Genomic DNA, 25,234 nt, shown 5'->3' with positions numbered 1-25,234 from the left:
CTGTGTTTATATTGGAGTAATGTCCAACACAAACATAGTTTGAGAGACCAGTGGATGGAAAGTAGCCTTGCAGAAATGGATCCAGGGGTGCTGGTCAGAGGAGCAGGGAGCCCTGGCACTTAAGAGGGCACCACATCCTGGGACACATGAAACACAGCACAGCCAGCAGCTCTAAATAGGTGATTATCCTGCTGTCTGCTGTTCTCACCTTGAGCACTGTGTGCAGTTCTGAGCCCCACAGGTTAAGAAGGATGTGAAGGTCCTTGAGTGCAGCCAGAGGAGGGCAACAAAGCTGGCTAAAGTCTGGAAAAAATTACCTGTGAGGAGCAGCTGAGGAATTTGGGCTTGTCTAGTTTGGAGCAAAGAAAGCTGAGGGTGGCCTCATTCCTCTCTGCATCTCCCTGAGGAAGGAAAGTGGAGAGGGAGGTGTTGAGCTCTTCTCCCTGGTGTCCAGGGATGGATTGTGTGAGTATGGTTCAAAGATATGCCAGGGGAGGTTCTGGCTGGACATTAGGAAGCATTTCTTTGAGAGAATTGTTAAACACTGGACCAGGCTGGAGAGGTGGTTGGTGTCCCAAGCCTGTCAGCATTTAAGAGGAGTTTGGACAATCCCTTAACAATGTGCTTTAACTTGGTCAGGCAGTTGGATAAGCTGATCATTGTAGGTCCCTTCTAACTGAAGTCTATTTTATTCTAGAACATGTAGCTATGTGAGTACATAGAACACTGCTCAAAGCCATTTATAATCAGTTTATTTCCTGATTTTCCTAACATAAAAGCATTCTAATATGACTAAACAAGAAAAGAAAAACTATTTAGTCTGTTTTCTGAAATACAGTGGAAAATATTATACTCAAACCGTACTTCATTTAGTTATAGACCTTTCCTTTAGAAAAGTGGACTTTGCTGTTAAATTAAGACATATTGCTCAGACTTGCTAATGTAGTTATGCAAACATATTGTCTGATTACAGAGAAAGTTGGGGAAGTTTGCTAATTTTATTTTAAGCTCTGTGAGATCAGAAGCCTTTCATATATGAATTCATCAGGCGTATACTCTATAACTATGTTGTGATTATTTGTTTTGCCTGGTGTTATCGATGCGGACTTTACAGGGGAAATACAAATTATGGCTTACACCCTTTATCCTCCGATTAAAATTACAAAAGGACAACAATCATCAAGAACGAGCTATTAAACTTTTCATGTTCTTGCTTTAATATATACTATTTACATCACAGATCTTATTCTTTGGTCCTCCCAAAAATAAAATAAAATGAAACAAAAACCTCAAAAAACAAAACAAAACCCAACAACAAACCAAACAAAAATCAAACAAACAAACCCCAACAAAACAACAAAATCCCTTCCTTGATCCCCAAAATCTGGAATGTCCAAATAATAAAGGAAGATGATAAGCTAATATGTCCAAATAATATAAAAAGATTATAAGTTGCTAATCATCAGAAGATGTCAGAATTAGAATAGGTGCATGAGTCATTATCTATAGCTATGTTAGGGCCGCATGTTGGTTATTTTTTTCATTAGGTGTTCATTTCACTCACAAACAATGCAAAAGCTATGTTAGGGCCGCATGTTGGTTATTTTTTTCATTAGGTGTTCATTTCACTCACAAACAATGCAAAAGATAGAACTATCTGCAGTATGAATTGAAGTTGTATAATAAAAGCCACTTTCTGAAGGACCTAGTGTTGCTTCTTGTAATGAAAGTAATGAAGCAGAAAATTCAGAGTAAGAAAGGGTACTCATATGAAGAGGACAAATAGATTATTATCCTATAGAAGTGGATTATATCCCTACTTCTACCAATGAGTTTACCGAATTTCTTAAGTCACTACATTAAATGTTTTTGGAGTGCTTGGATGAAGATGTTGATTCTGATTTGTAGATACATTATTCAATATAATTGTAGCTGAAGCTGAATGGAAGCTATTTTGAGTAGCAGATCATAAAATTACAACGATTGAGTATAATTTTTTGATACTTTTGACTTCAGTTTCCATTCTGTTAAGTATAATCATTCCACACACTTGCAGAAAACTTTAATTGATTAATCCTTGTAAAGCCCTAAGGTGTTGTGATGATAAGCATGCTACAAAAATGATTAGGAAATTAGATGTCTGCCTTGATTGCCATTTTGATTGCATGGAATAAACAAATTGTAAGCTAGCATATTGAACATTGAGAACTGAATTGATTACCTACTCATTAATTTAACATGTGCTGCACACTAAATGGGGCAAAGAGATCTAATGGAAATGTATGTATGTGTACTGTACATATAACTGTACTTACTCTACATATAGGATTTAATTAAAATCACATTGGCTGATCATCATTGCAAAGGAACAGCACAGACAGATATAGAGCCCAACTAATACAGTGTGCAACCCTATTAATTGTAAGGCCTTCCTTTCTCTGTGTGTATCCTGTGTCTTTAGCAAGAATCATCTTTCCTTGTGTAACCCTTATTCAACGTTCCAAACCGAAACCTCCAAGCACTTAAAGGGACAGAAGTTGTGTAGAAAAAGGTGTATGAACATAACATTTAAAGTGGTGTTTCCCTATACTGGAAGACTGAAAACTGCAGAATTACTTCTGTTCTGAAAATCGATTCTGTTACAGTAGTGAATTAATTTAGGGGCTAACAAATTCTCTTTTAAATGCAGGCTGCCACATCCCATAAGGGTTTATCATCCTCAAGGATCATTTAAATTTCTAAGATTTATTTTTAAGATTTAATTTTGTGTTTTATTACTTGACTGAACTTTGATGCAGGTGCTGAGGTTTTTTTCATTAAATAGGTACGTCTTATAACAGGGTCTGGTATTTAAGTATCAGCTGATCTAGAATGTGAGAACAATAGTTATCAGCATCTTTGATTTCTCTCTGTGTGCTAGATGGGAGTACACAATGGCTGTCACAGAGTTTCCGCAACCAACTCAGTCTGGTATCTTTTTTTTTCTGCCTTTCAGTCCTGTGGATCCCTGTCTTAGCTCATCTGACAAGTTTTTATCTGGTATCATAGTTCCCTTGTAGGCCTCCCAGTTTCAAGTCTCCTAGCTTGTTTCTCAGTTGTCCTGGATTTCCTCTATTCTTCCCTCCATTTTTTTCCCCAGCTTCTTTTACCTAAATTGCCTAGTCCCTTTTTCACCAAAAAACCAACCAACAAACCAAAACCAAAATGACAACAACAAAAACATAACTTTTATTACTTTTCTCTTTTTCTCATCATTCAAAGGTTATTGCCTTCTGTGTAGCATGGCTTTGTTATCCTATAGTTCCAGCTGGGGACTTCCCTGAAACACAGTTGCTCAGGGGATAAACTGTATCAGTAAAATATGTCCTATGATTTAACAGTTTTATGTGCTCCTGTCATTAATATGCTAACCTAATTTCCCTTCGGTATTGTGATTTTGGAATAGAAAATGGTAGAATATTTCTGTAACATTCTCAAAAAATGGAAATGTAGTTAAATGGCTTTGTTAGCAGTCTGGCTACTTACCTGGTGCAAAGGTAATTGGAATTCTCTCTTCTCTCTCATTTTTTAAAATTTTTCTTCCAGGAATCTATATCAACCTGCAGATTTGCACAGCGAGTTGCTCTTATTAAGAATGAAGCAGTTCTTAATGAAGAAATTGACCCCAGATTGGTGAGAACTGTCTGGGCACAGAGGGAAGGAGATTGCCTGGCTTAAGTTTCGTTAATCAATAGCATACAAATTGATGTTGGGGATTTTATACTGAAAAGTGCCATTAAATTGTTTTCAGATGCAAGCTCCAACTTTTTTTCTTTAAAATAACTGCCACTTTAACTTTTTTTCTTTTGGACACAATTATAATTAAGTGGATCTTTATCAAATCTATAATTAAGTGGATCTTTATCAAATCAAAGGCTTTCTCAACTCTTAAAGCATCTGAGGAGAAATGGTCACTTTCAGTATCATCTTAGTGTTGTTTCTTTAGTATGATAATTCCTAAATCATAGTCACAGACCATTGGATGGTTCTAAAACTCTAAGAACATACCAAGATTGCTAATCATTTGATGAAGGCACACAATTTCGCTGAAACAATTTGTGTATTAAAAAGCTGAGAAATATACCAAGTCTTTCATTGAAATTGATTCAAGGAACATTTTAGATAGGAACAAAGAACTTTGTGAAGTTACCATTAAGAAAAAAAGAGGGAAACAAGCAAAGGAGACAGAAATGGCTAATTATGTAGCTAATGATTTTATTCATTGTTACTTGATAGTAATTAACATATTTCAGTTATTGTTAATAATTGTACTTTTATTTTTTCTTGTCTCTTCTTCTTGACTTTCAAAGGGAATAGAAGATCCTTGTCAAGTTTTCAGCTGGTTTCCTTTGTCATTATTATTATTTATTTTATTTTTCCTTGCAATTTCTAATAGCAATAGTATCACAGAGTTAAAAAAAAAGGCAAAAAAACCCCCAATAAGCATTGCACAACTTCTTAATTTCTATCTGTCTGTTTTCTTTTCTTTTATACATAGACTTTCTAGTAGCAAATCATGCAAAGCATTTCTTCCATGGCCACAGAAAGCTTTGATTGAGGTAAAGCATATGCAGGCTCCTGAACATTTACTACATCCTGTGGAGCTATACTCCACAAGTTTGGTATGTCTTGCTCTGCAGGATCATTTAGCAAGTAAAGCAAAAGTGGACACATGAGAGTTACAAAACCATCCCCTCTTGTGGAAAAAGCAGGGGAACACAAGTACCTTGAATTTATATGGCCCTGTGCTCATTGTGGAATTTGTTGCCCATCTTAAGTGTATTCCCAGGGGGCAACTCTATTATTCAAAGTGCTGGACTTAGGATCTTTTTCATAAAAATTAAATTTTATTGTAATAAGATAACATTAATTTTATGAAAAATCAAAACACAATTTATTGTCAGAATCTATCATCTGTGATATATGCATGCTTTGTAAAAGGTGTTCACAATACGTCTTGGTGGATCTGAGTTAAGTCAGATTATTGCGTAAACTTTATTCTTCATAATGGAGAATTCCTGACTTTTTATCTTAATGAGAAAATGAATTTGTACCTCTTATACTTTTAAGTGACTCATCTTTGAACCTCTCACTCATGGCTAAAGGACATAATTTAAACTGAAAATTGAGGTCTTGAATTAAACCTCATCTCTTCTGGTGTTCATGTAAAAATAGAAATGAAGTTATTTGCCTTCTGTAGATTTTTGTTTGTCTTAATAAGACTTGAAAATGAATCTTCTATCCATATCCTGAAATTGGGATTTCTGTTGTTGTGAGATTGAAGTTAATCATCCTAATAAATTTGAACGTTGAACAGAGATCTTACTGTGATTCAGCTGTTTTAATTTTCTTGACTCACCAGCTGGCACAAACTATATCCGATTGTGGCACCAAAATGGGGCAACGTAAAATTAGGGTAAAATGTTTGGCCTGCAACATTCTCTAAGTGTTCTTGCAGCTTCTCTAATTAACAGTCATAATTTTAATAGGCTATTAAATAAAATATTTTAGACTTTCATACTTTATTCTAAAAACAACCCTATACACTGTAGGTTTAGAGTTAAAAGAAGTAATCATATGCACATTTAAAATAATTGAGTTTTCAAAATAAAATCTTAGGAAGTTATGATTTAACCATTAAAAGAAATAGAAATGTTTGAAGGAGTTTTAACATCCAGCGCAAATATGTGTCATTGATTTCAACAATCTCATTACTGGAAAGTGCATGCAATCAAAATGATTAATTTTCCTTAAAAACATTCTTCTCTTGGAAAGTTATTTTGCACATGGAATCAGTGTATGCAAATCCATCTAAAAATACCACTGGCCTACTGATACATTTGAGCCATATAAAGAGCGACTTCATTAAATAATCAACCATTAAGTGTCCAAGAATGCACTCATTTGTGTCTTAGACTTAGGTATATGCACATTGCTCTGCTTTGTAGAATTTGGCTTTGAGTTTAATGATTAGTAAAATTTGGTTTTATACAGGCGTTTATTCCCAAAGTACAGATTCTGACAATGACTTACTAGAGTTTAAAAATCTAAAGTTTTCCATGTAATGTTATTACTATTCATTAATACCATATAATTTCATTGTTGCTTCCTGCCATCAGTTTGTTGTTAGCAATTGATGCATCCTACAAGTATAGCATGCAATAATTTTAATAATATCAAAATGTCACATGAAAAATAAAAAAATGGTAAGATTAAAATTATGATATTGCTTGGAAATTTCTGTTTCTATAAGAGAAAGAAAAAAAAATTGCTTTTGTTGTATAGTTGTCCTTACTCTAACAAAGGTGTCAGTTCTTAAATGTGTTTTCATTATTAAGAGGCAAAACGAATGAATCAGAAAAACTCTTTTTATTCCTATGTCAAATAATATTTCTCTTTTGCAAAATATCTTTTGAGCTCTTTCTGTACAACCAAGTCTTCTAACACAAGAATTTACTGAATTTGGAAGACTTTTCTTGGGTTTTTAAATGGAAAAAAAGGGAAAAAAATGCTTGGTGTATTTAAAGTATTTTGACAGTTTTTAGAAAAGACATCTTGTTTAAAAAAAGAGAAAACTAAAGTATATTTACCTAAACTAGACCTTCTACTGAAAAAATCATAAACAAGCTATTAATTTGTTGGTGATGCTTGGTTTATGTCTTGCTGTTTGTAGATGATTATCCAGCTGAAAAAGGAGATCCAGGATTTGAAGGATGAGTTGGCACTGGTGACTGGCAAGCAAAGAACATCAGAGCTTTCCCAAGAAGAGCTACTTCAGTAATGTCTTACATTGTTTTCATTTTCTTCTTTTATTATTATACTTTTCATCCGTTTCTTTATTGGCATAAATATTTAAATTCATCTCTGAGTTTTAAGCTTCCTTGAGTGAATAATAAAGTGGAGTTAGGTGCCAGTTTAGAATGGCAGATTTCCATGAAAAGCTCTGTGAGGCTGCTGGCTCATGTTTTTGCAGCCTCAGCATTGAGGAAGTGAAGTAAAGTAAACGCAAAGGATGGGAATGCCTGTCAAATGCCAGGCAAAAAGAAGTGTTGTATAATAGGGGAGAATGAAAAACAGTCTCTCTCAAAACTGGATATGCAATCTGAGTAGATTCCAAAAAGTATTCTTGTGCTAAGATGTATCCTGCTGCAGCATTAGTTTGATATAAACCAAAAGAAATCTCACATTTCGGATCCACGATTAGTCCGTGTCTTGAAAGCCAAATATTCTTTTTTTTAAAATGGAACATTCGGTTGAAATATACTATTAATTCATGTAAATATTGTAACATTCTGTAGCTTTTGGTAACAGATCAGTACAGCATATAGAAACTTTCTAAATATGATGTGTTTACTCAGGTCTAAATGTTCACATTGACTGAATTCAATTTCTAGGCTTGAAAAATTGATTCTGTAGTATGGACCTATTTAATTACTGTACCTCAAGTCTATAAAGAAAGAACTACCTAATTTTGTTTGATTAGGATGTTAACAGTAACCAAATTGAAGCTGTAGGAATATTTAGTCTTTAATTTCTCAAGGGACTGCTCCAGAAGACAACTGCCAGTGCTCACAATTTCCCCCGACACATAGGAGAGTCTGGAGACATGAGGACAAGCTGCTACCTTGAACCTTGAATTTCTCATTTAGATTGTTCTCATTATTGATCCTTTACATCAGCAGTTATCAGTAATTATAATTAAAAAAAATTAGTTATATATTAAAAAAAAAATTAGTTATCTCCTACCCAGAAATGTCCCTGCAGTTCCTATGGAGTTAATATATATTTATCATCTGCCCAAACATGAGTGTCAAATGCACAAATAACATTGCAGAGTAGCATGAGATGTGACCAAGACTAGCCATAGAAAGAAAAGCACCTTTCTTTTTCATTATATGCAGAATTAAATGCCCTTATTGGTTATCTTCTTTTTACCCTGGCAGAGGGGTAAAAATACACCTTTTTAATCTTCAAAAGATGACAGACTTTCAGTGATTTTATTCAGACATACTTAAATAATTTATATGTTAGTTTAAATAAGTGCTTTCATAGCATAATTGTAAAAATCTGTCACATTAATTTTCCACTGTTTGCTGCTTACTTTGTGTAGAGAAACTGGGGTTTTGAAAATCGTATGAGTTTTCTAATACCACAGTCACAAATCTTATTTGCTAAGATTTTTTATCTTTTTGCCATGGAAATGGCAGTCTTATAAACAGGAATAGGTTATAAATAGTAATGGATTAATGATTTATTAAATTTTTCATTATGATTATGCAAAGGAAAAGTAGGAATGTACCATCTGCATAAAATTGCACTGTAGCATACCTCTGGGAGGCCTGATTTCAGAATTGTGACTAAAAAGCATATTAGTTTTATGTTTTTCCTTTTTATCTATGTAGCACAATATATAGGGCATTACGCTATCAGAAAAGGTTTCTCCTAGGCTCATAACAAGGAATTTTGCATCCCATTACTCCAGAAAGAAGCAGGGTGGAGACTTTTATGAGTTTCTACCTGTATTAAGTCATGCAATGAGAAATAACTTTCAAGGACCTCAGCTACGCTAGGTCAATGCAAAATTTTAAGGTTTCTAAATTTATCATTTCTTTATATTTATTTAGGGTCATGTAGCACATGTATTCATTGTTTCAAAATTAAGTTCTTTCTTGGAACAAATGTTGTGGAATTAAAATATAGAGCAGCAGTTAAGTACGGCTGACTGGGATATAATAATTTTCCTGCGGATCAATACTAAACAAGAAGGGCCTCAAACAATTAACCTCATCAATCATCAGTGCCATGTAATAACATTTTTCAGGGATTGTTTTCTTAATATGTTTTTAAGTGAAAAAAAAAAGAAAATTGGATATATAGAGTTGTTCAGGCAAAGAGAGTGTTAGAGAATAACTGTCACATACATGAGTCAGACTGGCTTGTTGGTATTTGGGCTGCAGTTGAATGGAATGCTGAAAGCTAAGTCAATATTTTCTAGAACAATTCAAGGGAAGGAAAACACCAAATGTCAGTGTTTATGAGTTTTGCATTTGTCTGTGTTCATGCAAACAGAGTGCTCACAAATAAACAGCTGATGCAGCTCAAACACCCAAATGAAAATATAATGAAATGATAGTATAAAAAGCCATTACTTCAATGAAAGTATCTTTTTGTGGTTTTGAACATTTATACTTTTTGAGCTTGCTTTCATATGGCGATAACGTTTGTGACCATGCTGATTTACATGTGTGAGCTTGAGGTCCATAAATGTTCTGAGCATTTATGACAATCAGCAGATAGAATCTAAGTGTTCTGTCTCCAGTTAGAGTCTATCAACACATAACAGCAAATCTCCACGACAGTTCTGTTTATTGGGACTGGCCATCTCAGCTTGGAGCTACTCATTATCTGGAGAGTTTGTACACATTAAAGAATAAATATACAAGTGAGTAGTCCAAACAGAACTATGGACCTGGATGATGGCTGATAAAATCATGATTGACTATTACTGGAAAATGTCTATGTTGGGATTTATATCTGGTTTTGCATCTATAATGAAACCTAAATAATATTATTTATCAGGAGCCATACAGATCAGTTTGTTATGACAGGGAGAACGAGAAAAGAAACATGGTAAAGGTGATAATGCAACATATTCTGTTGTGCTTTATTTCAAGTGGCCACCCAAGAATGATTTTAAAGCACTAGTATTGTAGGGGATTATTTTATTATTATTGTTTTTATTGTTGATGTTTTTCTTTAATGTCAGAGAGGAAACTGTAATTAAGGTCATTATGGATTTCAAATCCCACTTAGACATTTTTGCTGAGTTAAAATATCTTCTGTTTAAACTTAAATAAACTATATCTCATTGTGTGTGTGTGTATATATATATATGTAAATAATTCAAGTTTATATAGTTATTTTCCAAATTCTTAGACTTTGACTGAAGTCTAACTGTGGTTAATTTTATTGCAAATGCTTGACTAGTAAGGAGAACTGTTACAAAGGATAGTCTTATAAAAAATGGATATGTTTTAATACTTTTTTTGATTCATCCTATGTATTTTAACAGACGTCACAGCAAAACTGATCTGCTGAGAGTATTCTGATCCTGGGTTGTTTTTTTTTTAGTTCTTTGATGCTGAGCACTGATGGTCAAAGGTACAAAACATGTCAGTGAGAAACTCCATGCACTGAGTACATATTTATTGTTTTTGTCCCACACAATACTTTATCTTAGGCACTTTTCAGTAGAAGACAGATGCCAAAATGAAACCAAGCCCAGTAGTATGTGTGTAGATCCAATATTTTTTAGTCTAACACAATGCTTATGGTATTGCATAGGTTTTTTTGCTCTCTACATAAGTTGCAGGAACTAGGTGTTAGTGATTACCCAGGAAACAAGTGATAATAATAGGTGAAAATTATATTTTGTATATTTCTTGACTTACTATGTCAAGAAATGCTGAACATTTCTCATAACGATGAGCTTCATTCCACTTGTTTACATTCAGAGCATTCCAAAGGAAATTGATGGGCTACTCAATGCAGTTGGAATTGCTAAATATTTGCAGGTAGCCTATGAATAAGCTGATTTTCATTCTTTATTGTTTTTTCCCTCAAAAATCAAAATTCTTCAGGGATTTATTTTAGTTTTTTTTTTCATTTAATGGAAGGAAAAAATCTGTCAAATAGGCTTTCCTCGTAATTGCTACAATGTCATGCTACTATTCACTAACTTTAAAACAAAATGGAAAACAAATGCTCTTGACTTTTGGAAATGGTAAAATATAATATGATGTACCTTATCAGTTGTGTGTGTGACTAAAGCTACAGCTCTCTGGAATTCAGAATTCTGTGTTAAATGGTGAGCACTTGCATTACTGTGTCATATTTTTCATTTGATTAGTTTGTTCTCATAAATGGTAAACATAAATCAATTCTTCTGCTGTCATTTTGTTTATCTAAAAAGCAAAGCTTAAAAATTTCAGCTAGACTACATAAGTGGTTCAGAATGTACTTCATAAAATGCTTCCAAAATCTGAATTGCTTGCTTTGGATCTTGTCTTCTATTTCCTCAGCAGTAAAAGGCTGATCTAAATATTTCTTTGAGCTGAAGAATTAGTTTCATATTTAAGGGGAAAAAATTAGAAAAGGAGCTCTTTGAACTATTTTAAAAAGTAGAAAATAACATCCTACATCCCAAATACAAGGAAATTGTACTCTTTCAGGTTTCAGCATTATGGTTTAGAATAGAATTAAATTACCTTCAAATGATTTTTTTTGTGAGTTATATGCCAAAAGTAAAAGGGAAAGTCCTTTTTGTTTGAATAATTTGTGATTTATTTTAATAATATAAATGAGCTCACTAGCAATTTTCAGTATGTGCCCAGAAAGTCAGGATTTCAAATCAATATCTTATGTTCCAGAGAACCCACGCTTCCAGAGCTTTTGCCAGCTGGAAATCTCTGAGAACAGGACCGGAAGTACTGGCTTAGCACTTTAATTTATTAATAACTTTACCTTATTTCTTTGAGATACATATGTTATTACAGACACTTCTATTTTTTACTTCAACAGTCATATATATTGTTCATGTTACTCAAGTCCTGGAGATCTCATTACTTCTGTCTTACATTTGTTCTGTTTCAACATTGTGACATCTGTATGCTATCATAGTATTAACAATATTGCACTGTTGTACAATATAGACCTTTAAGAGTTACTCAGTTAAGCTCTTGAACAAATGGCTTCTTTTACAAAGCAGAGCAAATGTTCTTATTTGCTGATGTCAGTGTTCAATTTCATTTGCAAGGTGGAAGAAATAAAGACATATCACCTTGCCTTTTGGCAACACACTTTTGCAGACTATAGATGTAGAAGTTAGCAGATTGACCGACATGAACTGTGTAGGCAGTATTCAAGAGAAAACAAGCTACCTTAGCTATAAAGTAGTCTTAAGATGTCTCATGTTAACTGCTTGCTTAGATGCCTGATTTAGAATGCTATTAAATCAGTGTATTTTGTTAGAGGACATGTTTTCTCCTACATGTTATGAAATCTGTAGCAACAGCACAGAAAGTTCAGATTCCTAATGCATGCAGCTAAGCTATGTCCTTAAATTGTAAATAATTTTCTGTGATCCTGCTTTTTTTTTCCAAGGCCCCTGAAGGAAGGGGAAAAAATCTTATTTCAACTGAACATTTCAACTTATTTCAACTTTTACATTGAAACTATTCAGAGACAATAAACTGTAAAGTTCTTTTCAAAGGATAGCAAGTTTGTTTCAGCATGGGGGTGGGAGGGAAGTAGATGATCGACTGTGTCCTGCTTTTTAGTGTTCAAAATTATACCAGTCATCTAATGTTATATGGTTTCAACAGTAATAGTGTAATAAACACATATTAGTGAGGTGTATGGAGAAAACATAACATAGCTTCCATTGATTATTTATATGTTTGAAAAAATCTTGGAGCCAATTTTCAAGTATATATGACCAAATGTGATCATAGAAGCTTTTAGAACCTCACTGAAATTCACTGAATATTTGGTCATGTGCATTCTTCTGAAGGTACCACTAAATATCTGTTTGCATATTTTGGAACTTTGAATACTTTTTGGTAGTCTTTTACTTTTGAGCTTGTAAGTAATAACCTGTAAGTAATACTTTACAGAGTTTTTTTAACTACTTCTGTCTTCTAAACTGTAAGATTATCTTGGTGTTCATCCATATGAGTACTTTTGGCTTCTTTGAATTGCTATTATGCTTGTCCTATGTAATTTCATTTTATTTCAAGTTCTTCCTACTTTGTAGATATTTTGATTTTTTTAAATTTTGATAAAAAAGGGTGGTTTTCTCTTGCTACTTATATATATACTCCAGTGATTAGAACATAACTACTGTTATGGCCACAATTATTAGCTGGCAGTGAGTAGCATTCCTTTCTGTATGCGCTTTTGGATTGTTTTTATAAAGTGCTGTTGAAGAAGGAAATCATCGACTCAGCAAGCTACTTGACATGTTTCTTCTCTGAAAAAAAAATTTGCATGTGTAGAATTAAAGGCAGTAGGCACCTTTTTCTCTCATAAACCAGCCTTGGTCTTTTGATTGTCCAGTCCAAACCACCCCTTTTCTTACTGATACAAAGATTTAGAGCTGTGTGCATTTCATCATTGAAATGAATGCTGTGTAGAAACTCATCTTACATCTGTTTGTCACACGGTAGCCATCTAATTCAGAAGAATCTCCTATAATATGTAGTTGTTAGAGCACTATATAGATATTTTTCAAAACTGTGTAAATCTTCCAGTCTGTAGAAGCATAAGACACTCAAAGCCTTACTGCTCTTGCTTACTACCCTGGTCTAAGACTGAACCAAATCAATGCAGCCTATAACAGGGCTATGATAATAGAACTATTCTATGAAATATCAACTGAAGGAATTGTACAAAGGCTTATTTAACTGCTTCCACTATTTACCTGAATTATTATTATTTCACCCAGGAGTTAGCACACTTTTGTTAAATGAGGGGTTAAGCAGTTATTTCTGGACACAGCATACAGAATTATCCTCTATAAATGTCAGTTAAGCTGTCAAATGTACTACCTGTCAGCAATGTATATTGCCCAGCTCTTCACTGGGCAAGCTGAGTGTATTCTGTGTACTTTTACCTTCTGTCATTTCATTCACAACAATGCCTGGAAATACCTTTCCTTTTTTCCCCTATCTCACATAGCATTATTCATAGAATCCACTACTTTGAATCTCCATGGTCTTTCCATGCTGATGCACATTTGAGGCTAATTTAGCTTCAAGTTAGCTGTTTTAAATGTAATAGTCATTCTGCTTCCACTGTCATGCATGTTTTAGATCAATGAATTCGTAAAACTTTTAGAGATGTGGCATTCCTAATTAAACAATATAGACATTATTATTAAACTTAAAAGTAATTTTTGGAATTAATATATTTTAAAACAAATTGATACCAATTATGTTACCAATAGGAAAACTATTGCAAAGTCAAGGTAAACAAACTTGTTTAATTAAAATTAACTCTCTAATTACCACAAGTTCTTCATTAGCTGCCTTGTTAGCAGCCTACTTTTCATAAACTTAGATTTTTGCTCGTGACAGAGTTCACAACTGACACACAAAATTAATTGTTATTTAAGTGGACTTAATTTTGATACATAACATACAGTGTCAGTGATCAGGGGTTAAAAGGCAAGTTCTCTCAGGAATGAATCATGGCACATAAAGCAAGGTCAAAACAAGTCCTTCCAAATCTGTGTTTTGAGACTGTTCATCCTGCAAGCTATTGAGAGCTACAGACTTTTAAAACTTACTCAGTTGGCTGGAAGTGCTTTTCTGATGCATTTCAGCTGTGTAATTTGCACCCTGGTTCATCTAAACAAGTGACTGATTCAGAAGCAGATTTTTAGAAAAAATATAGGTGGGTGTTATTTAATGAATGGGTAAAAGTGAAGTAGTACAGTGCTCAGTTAATCATTCTGAAGTTGTGCTATCAGAAAAATTGCATGGAATCTGAAGTAATGTGGGTAGAAAAGTTTTGTGATTTATGTGCAGTCTAATCAGTAAGCATTCTTCATTAAAGAAGAATTTCTGAAGGGTGGAAAGTAACAGAAGAGAAATAAAGTTGATAATGTAAAAGCTGTTTCTGAGCTGCAGTGCAGTGTGTGTTTACATTATTTGCAAAAGAAAAGATATAAAGAGGAGAAGGCTCTGCCAAGAACTTGGGCCTGATTTACAGTCACTAATGAAAGAGCACTGTTAGTTTAACACGTTTCCATCCCAACTGTTTATGGCTGTTCTACTGTGAGTTTTCTTCCAAGCATCAGCACAAGGACTTGTGCTTGACACAGCTTGTGGTTTCACATTCTGTTATCATGATTCAAACCTGCCTGGATCAGCACTGTAATACTTTTCTTTTTGTACTAGCTTAATATGTAAAGGGCCACTATCAAAATTAGTTTTAAATTAATCTTGCAAATCACTTAATACTGTTCCCTTGACATTGACTTTAAAACTTTTGTGCATGTGTCTAATCTTTTGCTCCTATTTGGGGTTTTGTTGTTTGGTTTTGGGTCTTTTTCTGATGAGCACTGGGAAAGAAAAACCCATTCTTTGTTTATTGCTGTTTTTCACAGAAAATTAGTTTTTGTTTCATACTTCCCTATTCTTCATCCTTCTGAGAATTTCTGTTGGGAAAACTATTCTTTCTGATACAGCAGGGTTCTGGCAATAGTCTTCAGCATACCCTTGCTCTTATTAATGTAAGTTAGGCCTGCTGTTCTCAGGGCAAACATTGCAGTAGTAAAAGAACAGAAATCTATTAAAAATAACCTTGGATGCTCCATTTACTTTAATAACATCAAACCATATTTACTGCTCTGTAGTTTACCTTACAGCATACAAGAGAAAAGAGAAAAAAGGGAGTCACTTTGCATGCCCATGAGTTATGAGACATCTTCATATGATACTTATTTTCCTGTCATGTAAAATTAACAGTGATTGTCCACGTTCCAGTTTTGATTCTGGAATGCTGCATGAAAACATTTTTTAGAGCCTTACTAAGCTAAAACTAATGAGGAATGCAGCATCTGGCTTGCTAATGTTATTAACTACAACAAATGAAAGATTATTAGTTTAATATTTGTTTACACACAAAAAAAGACTTTTTAGGATTTCTAAAATATACTTTTAGGTTTGGGGATTTTTTTTTTAATACTGGTTTAATACTTTCAATGTAAGTATCTTGTGGCTAGGTACTTCTGTTTCAGATAAATGGAGCCTTTTCTGATACAACTCACCAGCATAACAAAATCCCTTCAAATTTAAATAAATTAAATTGACCATCTTATGTTAGAAGAGTACCAAATACATATATATATACATATGGCATATTTCCACTGAAGCAGTTAAGTGTAACAAGTAAGCAGTTCAGTTATTTTCAATTCAGTGTTTGTACCTAGCTCTATGATTAGGTTTCTATTGAATTTCAGTTAATTAATCAGCTTCTATCATAGCTTTTTCCTATCAATCTGGCTTTAAAAGCAGAACAGTGTGAATTCATAGCTATAAGTATTTTTTTTATAAGGGTCTCTCCAGTGTATACAAAATTCTTGATGTTGATCTTCAGATGATAGTACAGAAAGCATTTCTTTATCTGGTTTTCTGCCTCAGTGAGTGATAGGTATTGTTACAAGCTTTTTGGTGTAATTTCATTACTAGGCCTTTGTCTTGAATTTTAATTGGGGGATTTTTTTTTGCTACCAATTGATACCTTCCTTGCAAAGCTCATTTTGTAAGTTATAACTGAGAAATCGAATGTCAAAACAGGAATTTATTTCTTCTGTAGTCCATCTTTCATATAACAGGGAGGTCCAGGACTGCTGTAGTGCTGCTCTCCAAAAATACAGTCAAGAAAGGAAAACATAATATAATACTGTAAGCAGGAGTGTTCACATATATTCAATGTTATGGAAAGTGGTTTTGGTATGTTTGTTAGTTGATTTTTTTTCTTCTTGATTTTAGCTGGTTTTCACTATATGCTTGAACCAAAGCATTTAAAATTTTTTCCTTCCCTCTAGTTTATGAGTTACCTTGGCATTCTCAATCATTTTATAGAACCTATGTATATGATTTTTCTAAATTATATTCCAATTGACTTTTGACAGTTTGTGTAACGGGGAAATCAAGGTTCAGCCTGGGTTGTTTTGGGGAGAAGAAAATCTCAGTCACATACTTAAAAATTTTTCAAACATGATATGTACTCGGTGTCCAACATGCTCTTTCCTTTGACAATTTCATTATCAAAACACCCTTCTTTGGGCAGCTTTATTTTATAATTTCTGTTTTGAGAGAATATAAAAATATTGGCCATTATTCTCAGCATAAAAGCATAAGTTAAAAAATAATTAATTGCTCAGGTCTTTTTGAAAGAAACTCTAGTTCACAGCTCTTACAGAAAATAGGACATACTGACTGACTAGGTGTATGGTCTTAGGACTGAGCCACAATAGATGACTACAAATACTCTATTTCCTATGCCTTTTTTATTCTACTATGACTGAGTAAAAAATGAACCTTTAGAAAAAGGTTTTTTATTTTACCTCATGATTTCATATTGCCTTTGTTCTGCCACTTACCCATATCTCTGAGTAGATCAGTAAAGGAAGATTTGCTAGAAAGTTCTCAGGACTTCTTTTTCTCTACGAGTTTCTTGCTACTCTTGAACAGCTGGATGCTACTTTGCTCAGTGTTGGGATGTTTAATCTGTTCTGGTTCAATTCTTGCTGACATTTTCTTGCAAAAGTCTTTGGTTTGAGAAAAACAGTTCAATATGCATTCTCCTTGTAGAAAGCTAAGGATCAAACATAGGTGACTATTTCAGAAGATGCTACTATTGCTAAGGAGAATGGTATTATCCATCTCTTGAAAGTAACAGAATGAAAAATGAAATCTCTTTTGGGTCTCCTTTATTTTCAAAAAGGTTTTTCTCACTGTCTCTATTGGAGGATGACTACAGTTTGTGCATGGTTTTGACCAAAAAAATTGTTCTAGGCTTGTAACTGTAGGTGCCCTAAATGAATTTCATAGTTCTTTTACAGCCCTATTTTATATAATTCTGTGCTCTAATTTTCATTTATTCTATATATTTAATTTTATGGAATATTTAGAGAAAAATAGTAAACTGATTTTGTCAGGAATATGAGAAGTAAAAAGGATACTCCTCTTGTAAATTCTGTTGTCATTTGTTTTTGTGCCACCTACCAAACAGATAAACCTTGTCTAATATATCTTAGGAAAAAGTAAATGTACAGTCAGTATTCCTTTTTTATGCTTATTCTCATCTGTATTTTTTTCCCTTGCCCTGTGATTCTTCATTGTCTCCTTGAAAAATCTTGTAAATATTTCTGAAAATGAAGTAGCATTGTCTATTTTTAATTTATAAAACTGAAGATCTGAACTGTATAAATTCATTTGTTGTTTTGACGGTCTTTGAGCTGCTGAATCAGTTAAACAAAAGATGGTTCAGTTTACTACGATCTACTCATTGAGAAGAGAATCTTCAAGTTGCCTCTGCATTGCATTGTTTAAATAAACCTTTGTTTATTGCTTCAATTTTCTGGAAGAAGTCCCATAATGTCCAGAGTGTTGCCAGACTTTTTGTTATTTTAGAAAGAGTTCTGGTTGGTGTTTTTTACATGGAAACCTCAAAGAGTGAGAGAGGCAGTGATTTCTTTTGCTAGAAGTCATGGAGTTTTGCATGGCTGGTTTTCTTTTACTTATTTATTTTAATTTTTGTTTTATCCATAGCATTTAGACTTGGATGGTCTTTTCCTTATCTTGTTCTCAGTCTTAACAATGAAATATTGAAAATTTATCTAAAAATTTAGTGACAATCTAGGGTTTCCTACAACTAAGAAAGAGGCTGAATTTGTTTATAACTTCAGATTTACACTGTGCTATTTTAGATTTGACTCAGTCTTTTGGTGCTTAGATCTCTTTTGGCTTTTATGTACTACTTGGAAATCAAAACATGAATTATATTGTTGTGATTTTTCAAGAATTCAGAAAAGGTAATATGAGAGAGAGGAAATAACAGTTTATAGCTATAACTACAGTTTGTCTAGTTTGCTACACTTAACAAATGAACCTTGACTCTTGACTGCAATAATAATTTCAAAAAATTGAACATTATGTTTCAGGAATTATATATTCTTTATCTTTCTCTAGAAATATTTTCACATTATAGTAATTGTAATTGCAAGTCAGGGCAATTTTTTATGATTGACTCCCATAGCCCAAATCTGTTGTAATCTGAGTATGGGTAAATCCCGGGCAACCAGATAATCTTTGAAAGGTTAAAACATCTCCCTCATAATTTCTAGTTGAAGATAAAGGCCCATTTGTGTAGATGACTTCATACAGTCAGTCTAGACAATCTGATTATCAAAAACCATTTTTTAGTTATTTCCTCTTACTTACTGAAACCAATAAGGTGCTTAAGACAGTGAAAAATACTGACTCTGTGTAATCACAATCATATTCTCATTAAAAGTATAAATGCCTCTTTTTTCACAGTGCTTACACAAATACCTGCCTCCATGGATGAAGGATTAATTCTCCTGCTCTTTGTGCTTAGTGTGTCTGCAAAGAGCATGAGTAGCTTTGTGCTATTTGTTGTACTTCTGTTTTGTTGTACTCTTAATGCTGTGAAAAATCATGTAGCAATAATTAAAATTTTGGGTTATTTTACTGACTAAATTTTGTTATCTCTTCAGCTGAGAAGCAAGTCAATGCCAATAATATTTCTGTAGGTAATATTTCTCTTTAAATATTCTCTTCTTCAACCTCTCCACATGTACAGTTCACATTGACTTCAGGGAAGTCCTATAAATTAAGATGTTGTGAATTTTGGACATTTGATGAGTGGGATACATAACATATATGTCTTTTGCTATTTAAGTGAAATTATGAAAATGAGAAAGCAAAGTTTGTTTGAAGCTAATCCTCTTGTTTCCTTTTTCTTCGGTTCTGAGTGTTGCCACTTTGCTGTCTCTAGAGGAGATTAATACCAAAGGTTTTTGTTGTTTGTTGTTTTCCAATTTTCATTCCAGTCCTGCAGCATTATTTTCTCCAGAAAATAGTGTTAGGGTTTTTTCAGATTGTCATGCATGTTATTGTTTCACTCTCCAGCAGGAATTTCCTATTACTGTAATGTGAAGAATTCCAGTGAGAGAAGTCTTCAGAAGCAGGGAAATACCACAAAACATACTCTAGGGTCGGCTTTGGATGCTGTGATATTGTAATGGCTACAATTTTTCTATGTGGTTACAACAAAGCGATTCTGATAATAAAACAGCAACAAGATTCCCAATCCTGTGACTGAAATGACTATGAAGTGACATTCAGAAGGCTTGCATATATAGTGGGGAGCTGAACAAAAACAGTCCAAAAGAAACACTAGACACAGAGATGAACACTTGCCCTTCTTGGGCACTTGATGCAGCTACCTTAGATTCCCTGGCTCAGGCTCAGAACTTAATCTACTGAGGATGATAACCTAAATAAACATTTAAAATGATATAATTATGCTTTACAGGGCATATGCCTGTCACTGTTGCCTGCCTTTTGCCTATTAAGTAGCAAAGAACATTTGTCAGGAACCGGGAAGCCATAAATCTGAACCCAGTTGATGGAGTTTAAATTTGCACTTGAAGTTTCTCAGAAATATACCTTAGTAAGTGGGTTAAAAGTCTAATTTGGGCTTAGAAATCCTCTTCCCTTTGTCTTGAGAATGAACTGCAATGCATCCTGAAATATGAGACCTGGGAAGATGGTGACAGCATGTAAGAGGAAGACTGACTCTATCTGTAGAGATGCGACATCTGGCCTAAAACATGATATATTACGCCTGTATAGGTTTCTGGTCTGATAATTTTAATTTGGGTTTAAAAAATAAACAAGGTGCTTCTCTGTGCCAGATTGTCTTATGAAGACCAAATTACTGAACGGTATCTCTCTAAGGAAGACTTGCAAGGGAACACATTGCAAGAGAATAAAATGCTAATATTTCATTCCTCAGAGGAGCAGTAGGTCTTTGAGAAATGCATAAATATCTGCACTAGAAGATATTTTGCTTTACTTGGTTATTGGAGCAGGTAATTTATGCATGAAAGCTGTGCTATCTGCTGACTATTGTAATAGAAAAATAAGTTGATTTTTCTTTTGCAGAAATAATCATATTAAGTTACAAATCCTATGCCCAAAATATTTTAAAGTGTAGTCTTCTGAGAGAGCAGATTTTAAGCCTTTTCAATTATGAGATAGCAGAAGAGGAAAAGGTTACAAAATAAATGAGAAAAAGAAAAGATTACTTCTAAGTTGCTTTTTTTTCAAGAACTATTGCTTAGCATGTACCAGTATGTTCAGATATGCAGTTGTAGAATCTTCAGTATCAAATCCAGGTTTCATTAATCAGAACAAAAGTGCATTTCAAATGCATGGACCTTGGAGAAAAATAGCCTATTAATATCAGGCAGCTTGGTACATTTTGTATTGTATTTGGCATGCCACTTTGCAGAGTTGTCTCCTTGTTTGTGAAATTTCTTTTTTTCTCTTCAAAAAATGTAATTTCCAGGTTGGATGAGTTAATTGAAGCATTTCTCAAAGATAATGATCCTGATAGCTCTCTAGATGTTGGTGCTGACATGCGGAAGATCAAGTATTGCTTCATTTACATGAAGGTATTTTTTTTTAAATGGGGATCAAAGTGTGGCTGGTACTCTGAAAATAACTTGAAGATATTCATGGTTTAAAAGTGTTAAAAGAAATTCAATATAGTTGAGAGGCACTGGGAAAGGGTAAAACAATTGAACTTGAAATAGTGTGGAGGACTCATAGAAAACTTAAATTTAGATGGGGAAATTCAGCAGCATTTTGTGGAAACATCAGGATCCCAGCATGCAGTAAATTGTAAGACTGGAAGTTACTGGAATCAAGACAAGTTGTTTTTTATGGATAGATGTTCTCATCTGTATTTCCAGCATTGCTGAGGCTTTATTTTGGACAAACTATGTTGACAGAGGTAAAAATGTAGGTTAAAAACATTATATCCCTTTACCTGTTGCACTAATTCTTCTGATGGGGATGCAAGACCTTCTGAAATATTGAGAAAACAAGACACACTTGATAATTGTGAAATTATAGAAGATAATACTTTTCTGTATTTTGGGATATTGTCTTTTCAATATAACAGTGTATACATTCCTGATCTTAATTTATTATTTTTAAATAATTAGTTTTTAATTATATTTTTGATGCTATGATACTAGAGAACACTAGAGTTTGTGTAGAAGGAGTAAATTGAACCCTTGCTAATGAAGATTAAAGAATACAATTTGTTTCATACTTGATTCAATGGATATAATTTGACAGTCAACTGTGGCATGATTTTTTTCTGTCAAGACTATAGAAAGGTTTTACCTTTCTTTCTATAGCTAGACTCCCTCAGAATAGAATAGAGAGTTGGATGGAAAGTTAAAAGACTGTGCTTTTTTGTTTCTCTTTATAGCAAATTATAAATCATCCAATGACTTCAGGTAAAAAACTGCTCTCAGAAGACATCTCTGAAGAAAAAAACAGTAATGAAGAACTGGAAAAACTGAAAGGACTTCTGCAGCAAAGAGACAATGAAATCAGTATCCTTTGTGGGGAAAAAAGTGCTATTTGGGTTTGAGATGATCTTACAACCATTTTCTTTGTGTGAGAGAGGCTGTGCTGTGTTAAAGGAAATACTCAATTCCCAGCTTTTATGTGACAGGACTTCTGCTTTGCACCTGCTTCTCTTTCTGTTTTTACCAAAATCTAAATTCTGGATCCAAGCACGTCTTTGCTTTAGAATGGTCCAACCAATAACCAAATATTGTGGATCAGGCCACATTTAAAACATTCTCCTCAAGCAAATTAAACTACTTTTTAGAGGGGGAAACTATATAAAGCATATAAAGATGCTATATAAAGACCAATCTATACCTTACAAAGAATAGAATTTCCTATGTGTCTTATTTTTAGCCAAATGAGGTGTTGCTTTGGGGACTACTGGGCAATTTGCCCTTAGAACAAATATAAAACTTGTACTTTTTACATTTAAATTTAAATCATTTTGCACATAAAAGTGCTAAACTATTCAGATGTTCTTTGTCCGTTTCACTGCCTCACAGGAAACATGAGTAGCCGCACTGCAGCCTGACAGGGGGGATGTATTTTAGCAGTTTGGCAGACCTGTGGGCTAACCACAGCCACTACAGCCCCAGCTTTGTGGCTACTTAGTGGGGAAAGTTTGTAATACAGCAGAGAAATTAAAATATGGGGTTGTTGAATGTAAAGGTAACAGGGGTTGTCTCGTAGTTATTAGTAAAGAGCAAACTCAGTTGCATTCTTTGTGCTCAATGATTCCAGTTCAGTTTTATATGTCAAATGAGAATAGCATTTTTTATTGGGGTGTAGCATGTTACCTGTCTGAACTGAGGTGGCAGGAAAGCTTCCCCATTTCTGCTCTTTCACAGATGATAAGATTGTGTTTTTCCAAGGTGCAGTTTCAAATAAATTTAACTAATACACTAACTCATTTATTTTGAAAGAAATTTCTTTCAAAAACTTCTTCAGTTTTTTTTTAATGGAAATTTTAAGATCTGAGTTCCCAGAAACATTTCCTCCTGAAATGAATTACTTCATTAGCATGAGAAAAAAAGCAAAAGATCTCCATCAAACACATTTCAGCTCAACAGAATTATACAGCTTTGCTCACAGAAGTGAAAGGATGAAACTTGTGCAAATCCATGTAAGAGTTAAATAGAAAGAATATAGGAAGACTTTGAAGAGAAGACTGATTTAGGGAGTCTGCAGTGGCTAAGTGACAGTGCATCATCACTAGAACATTAATAACATGTCTAATGTGATGAAATGGTGGGAAGTATGGAAGCTGTTGAATAAACTATGAGTTCCCTCTTGCCTACTGTAGCTAGAAGCTATCATAAAAACTGAATTGGAAAGTGTTTTATTATTATTACTTAGTCTAGTTAATAATATTCCCCAAAGACTACTTAGAACTTCTGCTGTTCATTAAGAAGATTAATTAGGATTAAGAAGAGCAGCATATAAAAAAACAGATCACAGGGACTTCAGTGTTGCTAATTGAATGTATGCAGGATTTCCATTATATGTCCTCTATGAGCTGTTAGGCAAAATGTATTTATATTTAATATACTTCCGGTAAATTCACAGTGTTATTGCAAGAAATTTCCTAAAGATTTTTTCTGAATTTTAGTGAACCTTTTGTGAAAAGCTTACAGATAGGATATACTTGCAAGGCTACCTGTAAATTAAGAGGTCTTTTCTTTTGTTATTCTGTAATAAAAAAGTTTTTTTATTACAGAATTTGAAAAATAAAAAGGGCCTACCACAATGGCAATAGGATCCTGTTTGTCTGAATATGCTTTTATCAGGAGTTGATTGAATGGGATCAGCCATTGTGGTCGATGTGTGACTTTGTTACTGTTTTTGTAAGAACTAATCTGCTGTTTGGAAAAACTGAGGTGGATGAAAATAATTGCAAAGAATATGTCCAACTTTATTTTCACATTCAAACATATGCTTCCATAATGTGAATTTTTTCACTTTGGAAAAAAATCAAATGCTTATGGACGAACAATGATGATAGTCGCTTTAAAAAAAAAAAGAAAAGAAAAAAATTTTCCTTAATATATTTTGCAGATATTCTGGTAACTATGCTGAAAAAAGAAAAAAAGAAAGCACGAGATACTCTTTCCCAGCTTAATGCCACCTCTGCTGGTTCTGCAGTCTTGGAGCAGTCTCCTTCTGTGAGCTTGGAAGAACTTCAGAGTCCATCTAGATGTTCTAGTCTGAAAGAGGCAAAAGTTTTCAGTTCTTCCATTCCCAGACTACCTTTTCTTTCCAGAGCAACAGGTTAGTGTAATTAATTAAGTGAACAGTTATTGCATCATTCCAGTATGACTTATAGCATATCCTTCAAATGTAAACCAAAACAAGGAAGCTTTATTTTTAGTACTAGTCATATTGTGCTAATCCTATATCTACAAATGCAAGGTTTTAAATTTAAAGCCCTCTAAGGTGCTGATGGCTTTTACAAATTTATGCAAATACTCTCTTGAACAGCCGTATGGAACCATAGTATAAATTCAGTTGCAGGCCCTTTATTCTTTCAGTAAATTAAGAGAAAAAAATGGGGGTTTGAGCATAATTCATTAAGAAATATAATAATATTTTCCCCTGGAAGATCCATTTCAATTTATCCGTATAAGTGATATTTCAGGATTTAAGTTTGTTTAAATCATTGTAGAAGCAACTCAAACAATTAAATAATATTGACCAGTTAGCATGGATTGGTAGGGCAGTTTTTATAGTGGTTATTTGAAAAGTGTTAAATGTGGATCATTGTAATTTTCTTTCCATACATCATTTGAGCTAGTTATTTATGAAAATAGGTAGCAATATTCTTGCAAGTTGTTAATTTCAAAATCCACATGAAAAAACTTCTAATAACTGTAGACAGATTTTTCTTGCATGGTTTCATGTTTTCTTCATTTTCTAGTTGAATTGTTCAAATAAAAAGATTTTTTGATGTC

General features: G+C 33.6%; 1 protein-coding gene across 7 annotated transcripts in view; it reads left to right on the top strand.

The window, feature by feature from the left end:
* The window catches only part of KIF6 (kinesin family member 6), a 156,759-nt gene that overhangs the window by 41,525 nt on the left and 90,000 nt on the right, over positions 1 to 25,234 (top strand). For 6 of the 7 annotated variants that reach the window (XM_063152014.1, XM_063152013.1, XM_063152017.1 and 3 more), the window contains 5 exons: positions 3,586 to 3,672; positions 6,713 to 6,816; positions 21,208 to 21,313; positions 22,141 to 22,267; positions 24,342 to 24,554. In XM_063152014.1, the coding sequence (XP_063008084.1) occupies positions 3,586 to 3,672; positions 6,713 to 6,816; positions 21,208 to 21,313; positions 22,141 to 22,267; positions 24,342 to 24,554 (637 nt within the window). The remainder of the gene's footprint in view (positions 1 to 3,585; positions 3,673 to 6,712; positions 6,817 to 21,207; positions 21,314 to 22,140; positions 22,268 to 24,341; positions 24,555 to 25,234) is intronic. The other variant, XM_063152015.1, reaches the window with a different exon arrangement.

Source organism: Melospiza melodia, chromosome 3 (assembly GCF_035770615.1).
Source record: "Melospiza melodia melodia isolate bMelMel2 chromosome 3, bMelMel2.pri, whole genome shotgun sequence".
NCBI classification, from domain to species: domain Eukaryota; kingdom Metazoa; phylum Chordata; class Aves; order Passeriformes; family Passerellidae; genus Melospiza; species Melospiza melodia.
The sequence above is the reverse complement of the archived record's forward strand: the minus strand, read 5'-3'. Positions and strand labels throughout refer to the sequence as shown.